The sequence below is a fragment of the Pteropus vampyrus genome, unplaced genomic scaffold (genome assembly GCF_000151845.1).
Source record: "Pteropus vampyrus isolate Shadow unplaced genomic scaffold, Pvam_2.0 Scaffold19, whole genome shotgun sequence".
Taxonomy (NCBI): domain Eukaryota; kingdom Metazoa; phylum Chordata; class Mammalia; order Chiroptera; family Pteropodidae; genus Pteropus; species Pteropus vampyrus.
Genome location: NW_011888800.1, coordinates 802950 through 816860, shown reverse-complemented (window position 1 = coordinate 816860; position 13911 = coordinate 802950). Strand labels below are relative to the sequence as shown.

The 13911-nt window shown below is 39.3% G+C and overlaps 1 protein-coding gene across 1 annotated transcript in view; it reads left to right on the top strand.

Annotated features, from left to right (window-relative positions):
- Positions 1 to 13911, top strand: part of RYR3 (ryanodine receptor 3) — a 346270-nt gene that overhangs the window by 47688 nt on the left and 284671 nt on the right. Inside the window, exons 4-5 of the mRNA XM_023527702.1 lie at positions 10577 to 10651; positions 12803 to 12881. Coding sequence (XP_023383470.1) covers positions 10577 to 10651; positions 12803 to 12881 — 154 coding nt within the window. The remainder of the gene's footprint in view (positions 1 to 10576; positions 10652 to 12802; positions 12882 to 13911) is intronic.

Here is a 13911-nt window from a genome sequence, read left to right as displayed (position 1 = left end):
AGGGTGAGAGGATAATTAGAAGTAACCAATTGAGGGAGGGGTGACCAAGAAGTAAGAGAAGAAAAGTAAAAGTTCCTTCCCCCTAACTTCTATTTTAGCCATCAACTCCATCTCCTGTAGAGTCCAGACCCATGAGAAAAGGAAGTCCAGATTTTAGGTTAGGAAGGATCTAAACGGATCTTGGATGCCATAAAGATGGGTGGATCTCAGGGTGATTGTGGTCGGCCTGGAACTCTTCCTCTGTTGAATCTGAATTGTCTAGAGCCTTCACCACACATATTTCATGGTAGAAGTTTGTGTCTTTCTACTAGTCACATCTATGGCAGCAGAGCTAAAAGACAGGATCGAACATTAGTCCTAGAGCTACCAAGAACAAGGGGAAACACCCATGGTTGTTTTTTTGCTTCATTGGGGTTCTAGAAAAATACTTAAAGGGAAAACCAGTCACTGGTCCAGAATAATGGTTCTGAGAAAAGAGAAGTCACTGCTAACGATAAGCATCACACTGACTACTTGAATGAATGGTCCCATATAGCTGGGGAAGTCCTAGAGATATGGCTCTCAAGCATGGCTATGCATCAGAATTACCCGGGGGCTTAGACCCTACCACAGACCTGCCAAATGAGGATATTAGGGAAATGGCCCAGTCTTTTGGGCTGTAGTTTGTTTGTTTGGGATTTTTTTTCCCCTTTGTTTTCATTTTTAATGCTCCACCAGTGATTCTGATGGATAGCTGGGATTGAGGACCACTTCTCTAGATTGAATCCATAAGAGGGTCAGAAGAATCATGCCATTGCCCTCCAAGCAGCATATGGTCCATAGATAGATAGGATGTATTAGGAACACCTGTTCTATCTATCCATAGACCCACACATACCTATAACTTTGAGAATCAGCTTCTCCACCCAAGGCCACTTCATATACTTCAAGGAAAAGTCAGTTGTTTGTTTTTTCTAAGGAATATAAACTTGGCTCTGAGCTGCTTATGGGGTTGTAGAGAGAACAGGATGAATTGATCACTATCCAGCAAGATCACCGTTGGGAACAGTGCAAAGAGGGTTAGTGGATTGAAGGAAATAGAAGTTGTGTTGACAGAGGACATCCAAGAGAAAAAGAATAGGTTAAAGAGTTCAAGAGAGGGAGGAGGATCAAACAGCAAAATATAATGAAGTTCATCTTCTTCCTCATAGCCCACATTGATAGACTTATTTGTACATAGTAGAACTCAACAGTGCTTTTATGATAAAATTTATTCCTATTTTATTATCCCCAGGATGAACAGTTTTTTTTTTCCCCCTAGAGAAATAATAGATTAGAGAGTGATTTTTCAGGTCAAGATACTCTGGCCTTTCAGATGTTAAACTCTCTGTAGGAAATATCCATTAAATTTTACCTTGGTGAAATGTTGGTGAAAGGAAATGTTTGGCAGAGTTCTTAGTTTTGATCCTGTGTGGCCACTAGTCCACCATTTCATCAGGTGCCTAATGAGTATGGCTGGTTCAAATAAAAATTAGAGAGGTGACTGGAAAACAAATCTGGCCAACAGGGTCCTTTTATGTAAAGAATAAATTTGGCACTGTCAGTTTCTTAGAGATCTGTTAGCTGTGGGAGAAACAGGAAAAATTAATTCAGAGGAGAAAATAATTGCTTCAACTCTTTCCAAACTCGACTTGTCATCAGTCGAAACGTCATTAATACCCTGACAGATATCTCCTGCCAGTTTGCTCTTTTAAAAGACACCATAATAAGAAACACGTGTTAGAGCTACAGTTCTGGCTCTCTGGTTTCCCTGACACATCTGTGTTCAAAGAAAAGCACAGATGCATCTAGAATGACCTTGTGTTCAATCTGGAGGCATCCCAATAGCCACCTTTTCCCCCCCTCAATGGAGAATGCTTATCTTTCTGTTTCAGAATCAGTGTTTATAAAATCCCAGGCATAATGGGAACCTCCAGAAGTCATTTAATTCATTCCCCAAACACCATAGATTGGGAAAGAAGGGAGAGAAAATGGTTGCACATGGCTACCATTCTCATAGATCAAAAACTCTTATTTTTAAAGACTCGAAAGGAAGATTCCTTAGTTGTCTTCAGTCATGTGTTCAAGGCTAAAGTCTTCACTATCCAGGGGCTCTTCCTTCTCATGACTGTATGAGCTCACAAGAAATAATGAACTTGACATCACTACAGAGGCTCCTCTGCAATCCCAGTTCATTTGAGCCATCTCTCAGATCGTACTTATCCCATCTGTGCAAGAGACTCCATGTGGGCATTTTCCTGGGAAGGAATACCTCCTTGTTGTGCAGGTTCTTGCTAAAGATGATGCTGATGACCCAGGACTTCCAGTTTATTAAATTGGCCTCTGGCCTTTCATCCTTTTGTCCTGAAATATTTCCATGTGGCTGTGAAATTAATGAACAAAAGAGAGATTGACAGAATTTTCTCACCCAGGAAAAATAATTCAGGGTGCTTCCAGGAGGGTGTGTTGGCTGAATTCAATGAATTATAAAATGTGAGAATGGTAAATTTGGCCTTTGGTGGTGGGTGATTGGGGGATGAATTGCTGATTCTACCTATTTTCCCTGCTTAAAAAGTGAAAGGGAGAGAAGGAGAGAGGGTAAGAGGGAGAGAGGGAGGGGGAGAGGGAGGGAGGGAGAGAGGGAGGGAGAGAGAGAGAGAGAGAGAAAGAGAAAGAAAGAGAGAGAGAGAAAGAGAAAGAGAGAGAGAGAAAGAGAAAGAAAGAGAGAAAGAGAAAGAAAGAAAGAAAGAGAAAAAGGAGCCTTTTGTGTACAGCTTTGGTAGCATTCCATGCTTTGATCCTGCGTTATGTAGTAATGAGGAGTAGGCAGCTCTGAGGGTGTGGAAGGTGGGGGCCCCTCCCTGAAGTCATGTTTACCCTGCGGACCTTACAACAAGAACATGGCGGCAGAGGGAGCAGTGACTGCCATGGCCCTCTGCCAATCAGGTTCTGATTTTGATTCCAAATCACAAGTCAAATTAATCTATGCATGTGCCCTCCCACCCCTAGAATGCACTTTCTAGGTTCCAGTGTGCTACTTTAACGATCATTAAAGAAGGAAAATTGCCCCCATTACTATGAATTTACAGTCTAAATCTGTTTAGAAGATACCCCATCGGTTCACCAGTGCCATTTGACCTGGGGAGTCCTATCTGTTTACTCCTCCTAGAAAAGCGGAGTGCCTGAGTGTGTGGGTTCTTGAGAATTTGACCAGAGGAGAGTGTTGGCCTGTAATATCAGGGATAGGTAGACCTGGAATCTGACAGCTGAAGGAGGCAGCCTTGGGAAGCGTGGAATTGTGTAAAAACCAAGTATCCAGGAACAAGGATGGGATCCAAGGTGAAGGGTAAACAAAGGCCAGTCAGAAGAGCCAGGATGGAATCCAAGCAGGAATGGCCCCTGTGGCAATGAATGACTCCAGTCTGGAGCTGGACCTGAGGGAACTAGGAAGGGGGATCAGAGGCATCTTGGTTAAAGGCTGCCTCTGTGCAGTTTCCATTCAGCACCAGGGTAGGGCTAGATACTAGGTTCAGTGCCTAAAAGCAAGGTGTACTAGATAGGCATTACCAGTCATCTTTCAGGCAGCTAAAGTCATTTGCTGAGGATTCTAGCAAATTAATCATACCTTGAGCGCTTCAAGTTTTAACGAGTAGACAAAACACTTACACAGCACTCCATTTCCTTAAATACACACTCTTTTAGTTGAAATGATCATGTAGAATAGTGTTTAAGAAAAATTTGGGAAAGGAAAAGCCCAATGGTTTTGTAACCAACAAAATGGCTATTTCATTTTTATAGGCTTCCTTATTGTTCTTGCATATATAAAATCCTTGAAGGCACTTGCATTCTGCCTTTTTCACACTGGTATATCATAAACATTTTCTGTGTTTCCATTAGCCTCTGTAATTGTCTTCTTTAATGGCTGCAGGATAGAATATCCTGAACAAGCCCCATGATTCACTAGATAATATTTTTCTTTCGGATATTCAGGTTCTTTCCAGGTTTTTATTTTGTCCCAATTATAATGCTCTTATCACAACAGTGTGCACACATTTTTATTTTTTTGCTTCTCTTGAATTATTCCCACAAGTACAATTACTACAGCAACGATTATGAACTTCTTGCAACTCTTTTATATATTACCATATTGCTTTGCAAAAGAGTTTTACTCAGTGCCACCTTATTTTGGATCGCACTGCCTAAATTGCAACTCTTACAGCGTTAGGGTTTTTCCCCTCATTTTTGTAAATATAGTTGATGTAAAATCATATGTCAAAGTTGTTTTGATTGTCATTTCTTTACTAGAGGAGATAAAATCTCTTCCATATGTTTTAATTTTATTTCTGATATGAATCACTTATTCATATCCTTTGCCTATTTTTTGATTTGATGCTTGTTTTTTCTCCTTACATTTCAATAAGATGTTAACCCTTTTGTCAAACTGATACAAAGAATTTCTGTAGTCTATTAAATGTCGATATTTCCATTGTTTTGAAGTTTAGTAATATTGGTACGATCCTTTTGTTTCCTTGGAGTTCCTCTGTGACTTCAAAGCATGGATAAGTATTAGATTTGTAAAGGAATGTGAACCATTTATTACATGCTAGTTGTTTTAGAATTTAATTTTAAAATGAAATATTTAACTCTATTATCCATCCAGAATCTATCTTTTATAGATCCATTTCCTATGGATCTTACTGAATGCTTTTCTGATTTGCTATCCACATATCATACAGATGTTTGCTTAATAATCTTGCCTTTTACCCATTGTACTAAAAATATGCTTTATCAGATGCTCCATTTCAAATTTCTTTATGAACTGCTTTTATTATGCTACATTCTTCTTTCTGAACCAATACCAGAATGAATTAACTTTGTTCCATAACATTTACTAAAACTTGATTCCTTGTAGAATAAAAACTTTCTGTTTATATTTCCAGATTTTGCTGAATTTCAAAATGTCCTATTGGATTTTTTTTTTAACTGCAATAAATCTGTAAGTTAAATTTAGGAGAATAAGCATTTACAAGTATTACCAGTATTCTCATTCTGCAACAAAGTACACCTTTCTATTTCACCAAATCAAATTTCATTTTATAGAATAAAGGTTTGTGGTTTCATTTTGAAGGTTTAGCTCATCATCTAAGTAAATGCCTAAACACGTAGTATTTTATAGCAATGGTGAATAGACTCTTTCATTACATTTTCTAATTTAAAATACCAGGTTACGTGCTTTTGTTTATATTATTAGGTGTTATTGGCTTTTTTCCCCTTTATATGGCGTCATTATTATTTAGTTGTCACTCGTGTCACAGTAAACCTCCTGGGCAATGTAAGTGGCCTCTAGCAGGTTCAGAAAATATTGCTTCGTGGCCTTCTAGAGAAGCTTCTTACTTTTCTTTGAAAATCTAAAGGAGTACAGAAGTGGGATAGGGAAGGGGAAATGAAAATGAAAACACATATTTACATCCGGAAAATGATGTCATGCCTTACAAGTCCTCCCAGGAAGATGTCCCCTGAAACTTTCATGGGTTATAATTCAGCAAGGAGCCTTCCTAGAGAGTGGGACCTCCAAAGTGAAATTCGGGGGTTCCAGATTATAAAAGAAGGTGGTTTAGGGATGTAACAGTCTTGAAACATTTACACATGACTGGAGAGAAACAGTTATCCCCCCCTCCTTTGCTGCTATATCAAGTTTATCTTACTGGGAGGCAATGTCCTCTGGGAACCACCAAAAGAAATGTCAGTGATGGAACTAATTTTGAATATACAGGCAAAATGATTGAATTAATGATCTAGTGGAACATTTTTCCTCTGGACATGGCATCAGGGCACATCACCAGCTTTGCCCTGCCCCACCCCTGTCTTGTCAGGTGGTACTAAATACTCCCCTCCTGCCAGTGACAGCAGCCAAGGTCACTTGTGGCGGGGACAGGGCTGCCATTCCAATAAAGTCTCATGGTCTTGAAGTCTGGATCCCCCTAGAGAACAGATCCATGAGGTCTTCTGTTTAGCATATCACATCTTTCCTGGGATGTTTTCATTATTTAATTAGCATTAAATAATGAAAAGAATTAATTAGCATTAAATAATGAAAAGAATTAGTAGAATTTGTAGTTATACCCAAATTCAAATCCAAGCTTACTGCTTACAGCATGACCGTGGAAGAGTTTCTCTTTTCCCATTTGTAAATGGGAGACAGAAGGACTACGTCTTCCAATTATTCATTCAGGAAATCTAAATATGATATATGAAAATGAGTGCCTCCTGTTTGCCCGGCACTGATAAAAGCGATGTTGCTGTGGCAGAGAACATAACAGACTCAGGTGCTTATGTCCTAAGGAGAAGGAGGGTAGATACACATCAAAAATAACATGTGAATTCATATCTACTAATAATTAATGCCATGAGAAATAATTAAAAAGTGCAATAGAGTAAGGGTGGTAAGAGAAGGTTTCTCTAATGAGATAACTGAGCACAGAAGTGAAGAAAGGTTGGGAATTAGCCATGAGAATATTGAAGGGAAACACATGTACAGAGGCCCCGCAGTGGGAGCATGCTTGTCTGAAGGATATAAGAAAGCCCATGTGGCTGGAGCAAAGGGAGCAATGGGGAGCATGCTCCTGGCAGGTGATGAAGTCAAAGAGGTGGAAAGGAACCAGACCAAGTAGGACAGGGATTTGCAAGGACAACCAGCAGGCCAAATCCAGTCTATGGCCTGTTTATGTAAAGCCTTCTAGGTAAAAATGGCTTTTAAATCTTGAAAAAGTTGTTTAAAATAAAAGCTGTAACAGAGACCACATGCATCCTGCCAAGCCTAAAATATTTACTATCTGATCTCTTACAGAGAAAATTTGCCAACTCCTGATGCAGAGCCTTAGAGGCCATGGTGAGGAAGTTGTACTTCCAAGTGTTGAAAGGAAGCCACGGCAGGGTTAGGGGTTGAGCAAGAAAGAAACATGATGTGAATAAAAGTCTTAAAAGAAAAACTCTAGCTGCCATGTTAACAAAGACTATAAAAGCGGGAGGGCACAGGAAGAAACACAATTAGGAGCTGTTATCACAGTCCAGGTGAGACAGGGCAGTGGGTTAGATGACACAGGGAGCAGTGGGGTGCTGTGTAGTTGGATACAGAATATGTTTTTAAGGCAGCACCAAAGGGGCTTTGGATTGACTGTGGGGCATGAGAGGGAGAATGCAGTAAAGGATGAATCCCAAGATCTTTGGTCTGCATGCTCTCATGTTGTCATGGGAACTGGGTGAAAGAACGATATTCTCTGTCACTAGGGTTTAACACCTACAGTGTTCCCACCATTTTGCGGTCAGGTTTACCTTCCTAAGGTACAGTTTTGATTGTGAGATTCTCCTTTTAAAAATCTACACCAGTTTCCTTTCAGCTGTGGAGCAGTCATAGCCTGCCATTATCTGACCACCCCACACCTGTGTCTTGTCTTGTTTCCAGCTGTTTCTTTCATTGACCCCAAAACTCATCAGTGAAACACCTGCTAGTCACCACATGCACTTCGTACTTTCTACCTCCAGGCCTTCAGCCATGTGGGTTCCTCTTTCTCACCATCATTACCTGTCAGCAGTCCCAGTGGACCATGATGGTCTACCTTTTAGACAAGGCTATTCTTTAACACCCTCCTTTCCCTCCTGGTCTATTCTAGTACTCCGTGTCTTCAGCTCTTTTAACAGAAAGGTCATTTCTATTTGTAACATGATTTTTGATACGCAAGTCTTATCTCCCCTCCCAGACTACACAGAAGGAGATACTATAACATATGGTTAAGTCCCTTGTCTTTGTTACAACTCAACTCTGCACTTGGAGCCTCTATGACTTTTAGTAAATGACTTAATCTCTTTAAGCCTCAGTTTGCCTTGCTGTAAAATGGAGATAATTACCATACTCTGCAGCACTAATTAAGAAGATAAAATGAGTGTTGATTCATGTACAACACTTAGTGTAGTTCTGCATCTGCTATATAATTAGAGCTCATTTAATTCCAGCTATATCAATTCACCTTCATTAAGGAGCTGAGGAAGTATCTTTTTATCCTATTCCTCCTGGTGCTTAGTACACTGGTTTTGTACACAGTAGGCTAATGAATCTATTATGGAAAATAGAGTGAAATGAGCTCAAGTTCTGGAGTTAACTGAGTTCAAGTCCCACAACCATCACATTCGGCTCTAAGACATATGGCAAGGTCCTTACCCTCTTTGAGCTTCAAATATCTCATGTTCTAAATGGGAGAAAACATTTCTACCTCGAAAAGTTATGAGGATAAGCCATGATTGTACGTAAAGCATTTGGCACATAGTGTGTGCCCAGCAGTAGCTCTCACCAGGGTGACGATTATCAAAGCTTCTGCAGAGAAAGCTCCTTTACCCTTCTAGCACTGAAGCTTGACCATTCCTTAAAACGGTGGTTCTCAGTGCGATCACTGGACCAGCAGCATCAGTGTCATGTCCTCTGGGACTTGTTAAAAATGCAAGTTTTCAGGCTCCACCCAGGCCTAGTGAAACAAACACTGTGGAGTGGGGTCAGCAGCCTGTGTTTTAACCAGCGATGTACGCTAATGTCTAAGAACCACTGCCTTAGCAGATGGAGGAGTTTGGCTGTGAAGTCTCTAGGGTTCTGCACAGTGATGTCTCATTCAGCCCCAGCAGGGTACTTAAGTCTCTCTGCTTTTCTTTTGTCACCATAATAAAGGACATAAGGTCCAGATGTTACTAGCAGAGCCAGAGAAGGGGAGGAACACAAGCTCTTTAGTGTCACTTTTGGGGGTCAGCAACTCTTGATCTTTACTTTGGATTACTCAAAGAGTTGATGGAAACGGGGATGAACTGGAGGAAGGTGTGACACACATTCAGCACTGGGAAACATAATTCAGTCCGTAGTTCAGTTCGAGACATAGGACCAGTCTGGGACCATATACCTATAACGTAAGCCATCATGGGCTATCACTTAACTTGTAATAATACAAATGTACAGGGAAAATTTTGGTTAGACTGACAAGATGTGAAAATTATTTAGTGTAACTAATTTTAACGTAAGCTGTTGACACATTCGTAAATACAGCAACTAAAATTAGTTCAAATGGTTTCAATAACTTCTGAAATATTGTGAAGAGCATTTAATTCTTCCATAGTATTAAAGTCTGGAGAGCACTTAAATATCTCCATAGCTGTGGAAATAGCACAGCCACAGTTATATATAGTTACCAGCTTTTTTTTTAAAACATGATACCACATTTATCTTTTTTCTTTAGGCTGGTCGTATGACATGAAAAATTATCTTTTTGACAAAGTGATTCTGTTAATCCAAATGGAGTTAAAATAAAATTACTCCAGGCCTTGTTATCCAAACCTCAGCCTTCTCTCCACACCACTGACTTCCCCTTCATTGCTCAAGGCTCTGATGCAGAGTAGACACAGGAGCGGAGCAGCACTTCAGGCCAGCCCCTTGGGCTGCAGGTCTGTAGCTCTAATTGAAATGCTGTGCATAAAATGTGCCCTTGACATATCAAAGGAAAATATTAGGCTTTTATGATTTATGATCAATTTTTATCTCAGGCTTTGGATTTTCTTTTTGTGTATATTTGGGTACAGGGTCTTATGCACAAATATTTTTTCGTAAAAGGAGTATGTGATCAAAACTATTGTCTCTAAAGGCAGGTTAACATGACAGGGAAAGATTTAAGTAAAAGGTCGAAAATGTCGATGACAAAAATTCCTAGAATTCTCTGTAGATTTTAGTTTTCCATGTTACCTACTCACCTATAACTAGAATAAATAATAGTTCTGTCTCAGATCTTGAACTACTCAGTTGCAATAGTGATATGCCAGTCAGACTACAGGGAAAAGTAGAAAGCAGACATCAGTGGCTTTATGGTGGCTGTCTCTTCTCTTGTGCCTCCCTCTTTCTTGATTGGGCCGCCACTGAGTGAACAGCCAAATGGAGCTGCCTGGTGAGGCAGTGAAGGTACCTAGATGGCCCCTCTACTGAAGGGTCTGTTTCTGCATAACTTGCCCATTCAAAGTCCCGATTTCAGAACCATCTCTGGTTGGCGAGAGCTAGGTAAATCGGACCCATTTAAATGAGTGGGTGGAAGAGCCTTGAAGGGAAAAGCCACAAGGCACAGAATGTGACCTTATGCCTGCCCAAGCAGCTTTTCTGTTGCTTGGCTGTAGTTACATCACATTTGTTTCTCTCTCTCACTCTGAATGCTTCTGAGAAGTTTCAAAGGAAGGTAAGCAGTACTTGTCTCATTTCCATACTTCTCTGGTAGAACAGCTCTGGGTTTCTGCTGATTCCAGGCAGAGGCCATTTTGGAGAAGAGGTTTGACCCCACACACCTCCTCCCAAAGATGTTGCATGGCTGTGGTCACGAGTCCCCTGTCCTGTAGGCTGGCCACTTGCTTCTAGAATTAATTCCTTGGGAGCTTTGCAATGCATCTTTTCTTTGTAGTTTGTCTTCTAGAATTCTTGTGCTGCTTTGCTCTCACAGAGGCCACCATTGGCCTGTGCTGACATTTTCCTCCTCCTCCCCCACAGGCAGCACAAGGGGGTGGCCACAGGACCCTGCTGTATGGCCACGCGATTCTCCTGCGGCACTCTTTCAGCAGAATGGTAAGCACATCTGGGTGTCTGCTTTCGCCATTCAAGGGTGAGGGGAAAGATGAAGAAGAGGGGAGAAAGTACTGGACGCCAGCAAGAGTTTAGGTCAAGTTAACAGCGAAAGTGATACAGAACGTAAATAATTATAACAGATTATTGTCTTAGCATTTTCTTCTTATAACTTACTCCAATTTGCAGTTATATATTTGCATTTGCATAACGTCAGACAGCCCTCTTCTCCACTCCATGAGGAAAAGGGCCGTGTCTTTTTTTTTTTTTAATTTAACTAAATCTAACCTGAATGTACAAGGATAACCAGCATAGAATAAAAATCAGATTTTTGTGAGACATCTTCTCTTTTACTAGCTAAAGGAAATGGGGTGCTATCTGTTGCCTTCTGTCCTGGAAGAATTTGAAGGTATTTTGTTATCACAGAGGCAGGAGAAAGCTGATAAGGCTATAACTAATGAGGGATCTAGAACCAGAATTAACCCAATGGTGATAACTCAGTGTAACTTGAAAAACTTTTTTTTCAAGTTTTAAATAAATTTGTAAAAATACAGATATTGTAGGTCTCTGTTGGGGGGTATTAAAGAGTATATTGTGATCTCAATGAACTATAATATGTTCCAGCTCTAATAATGTTTACTCCTAGCCCCTACATATATCATTCTTACTAGCTATCAATGTAAGGAAGATTTGCCTTCTCTTTCTGGCCCTAGTGGAAAACTGTTACATTCAAGACTTCTTTTTCACACATTTATACCTGCAGAATGCTGCAAAGTTCATCTCAAAGCTCGAACTGTCAAATTGGCAGCAGGAGCAGCAGCTACCTCTTAAATAATTTATTTATTGCAGCATTTCTTTTCCTGAGCACTGGTAAGAAGTTGACCTTTTCAGCCTGAACATTCATCTGTTGTAGTCCTTCATGGCAAAGGACAGAACAAAAATGACGGAATGGAAGGTTATCCGAGCAGGAGATGGGTACATTTAGAGTGGGGAAACTTTGTACCCTGACAGTCTCTAGAACTGAGAGGTAATCATTTATCTTTCAGAATCTGGTGCTTATCCATAGGACAATTAAACCTTAATACCTCTCTTTTTCTATCTAAGTAGAATAAACAAAACCTCAAACAGCATGCTTCTCCTGGCCTTGAAAACGCAAGCTAACATTGTGGTAGAGATATGAAGGCTTATGTTATTTATCATTACATTTACGAGCCTACAATCCCCCTACCCGCAAATCTCACTCACAGTTAACATAAACTCTATACTGGCTAGTTCTTTTTAGGAGCAGCACTGAGAATAAAGCCTGTGTGATACGACTCTGTACAATGTGATGATTCTCCATTTTCCTGCTGTTGAGAACTAGGACTATAACCCAGAAAGCACGTTCCAAATGCATATCTACCTCCCAGTATAATTCTAAGGTCAGCCACTGTGCCCATCAATAGAAGAGACAGGGAACGACCCATGATTTTGCCCACTTTAAGTTATTTTTTAAATCATTATTAATTTTTATGTGCACATGTATTTTTATAATTGGAAAAAAAAACAGACATTACTGAGAAGTTTCAAAGCTCATAGAAAATTTGAAAAACAAAGTAAACAGAAATGAGGAAATCATCATGGTCTATCACCCTGTCCAAAAATAACTTCTGTTATCAATTTGGTGTCATTTCTTTTAGCCTGGTTGTCAGGCATTTAAATTCTGTATACGTGTTAACTATACAAATATACTATTTGGTATTTGTTCCATGCTACTACACTCTTGATAAGTACAATTAAAAGTAACATAATATTCCAGAAAATGAAGTACCGAAGTTTTTCAGTCCTTTCAGTATTGTTGGTCATTTATGTTTCATTTATATTATACCCAATTTAAGAGTTTCTCAGAGTATCTTTGAACTAAAGCATATTTAACATTTCAAATTTATTTCTGTAACAAATAGTCCCATAAGTTAAGTCTCCAGATTATCAGGTAAGAACCTCTTTGAGGTTTTAAATATAAAAGTATATTCCAAACCATTATACTAATGAATAAGATAAGCCCTTATCCCAGTACCTCAATGTTGACATTGACAACTGGAAGCCAAGTAGTGGTGAGATGCCAAGACCTGACAGAAAAGTATGACTTCACTAGCATCTGCTCTTGTTTCACAGTATCTAACATGTTTGACTACATCGAGATCCCAGACAGATAAACTTGCCTTTGATGTAGGTCTACGGGAACATGCCACAGGTAAGTCAGCATTCCCAGATCTGCTCAGTGGGGTCTTGGGCTAAGGAATTTTGAAAAGGATACTGAATATATTATTCATTTGGGATTCCGAATCAACTAACCTGTGGGGTCAAGAAATAAGGCTGATAAAATTTTGGAGAATGTTAAACAAATATACATATATATGTGATGGAAACATAGGAACTGAGAATAAGAGAACATAATGCTTTAACCCCAGTCTGCCAAAGAAAAATAATTTTTAGGGATATGTGCTCAGAATAAGTAGAGAAGTTATTCCTGATAAGACCCAATGGTAATGAAAAACTGCTAAAAAAAAAAAAAAAAACAAAGATAGCATAATAAGGGCTAACATAAGGAAGTACAGTGTCCTGATCAGAGGAGTAGTTCCATTTTATTCTGCAATGAACCAGCTATTTCTAAAGCAGTGTTTCCAAATGTTAGTGACACCCACCTTCGTGGTTTTTGCCATTCCAATGCATCACCTTTATTATCATTTATATTTTTATTTAAATTTACTTTTGTACTTAAAATTTTAAAGACAAAATTTATAACATTGCTATAAGTAGAAAACTGGTATTGCTTGCCATAAAAATAAATATAATGAAAAGAAACCTGCGTCGTTAAATAATTGAAGAGATGTTGGCAAATATTTAGAAAAGTGTCAATGATACACGAGCTACAAACTTAATACTTTCTCTAAGAGAATTAGAAGGCTTGAAGGAATAATAAAAAGACAGTTCTCACTAGATGTTTTAATGTCATTTAATTGTCCTTTACCATCAGTGCTATATATCATATACTTTTTTTAGTTTAGTCAAAAATATTGACAGTCAAGGTAACTATAGTTATAGTGATCTGCAGTTATAGTTACAGTATCAAAGAAGGGACTGACTTGCTGTGGGTTATTCCAAAGACCAATGCAACAGTGAATAGAAGTTGAAAAGAAGCACCTTTCACCTCAACGAAGGAAGCCACCTTGTAATATCTGCAGTAATCCAGCAGAGAAACAGCTGGCCTTAGGATGTATGGT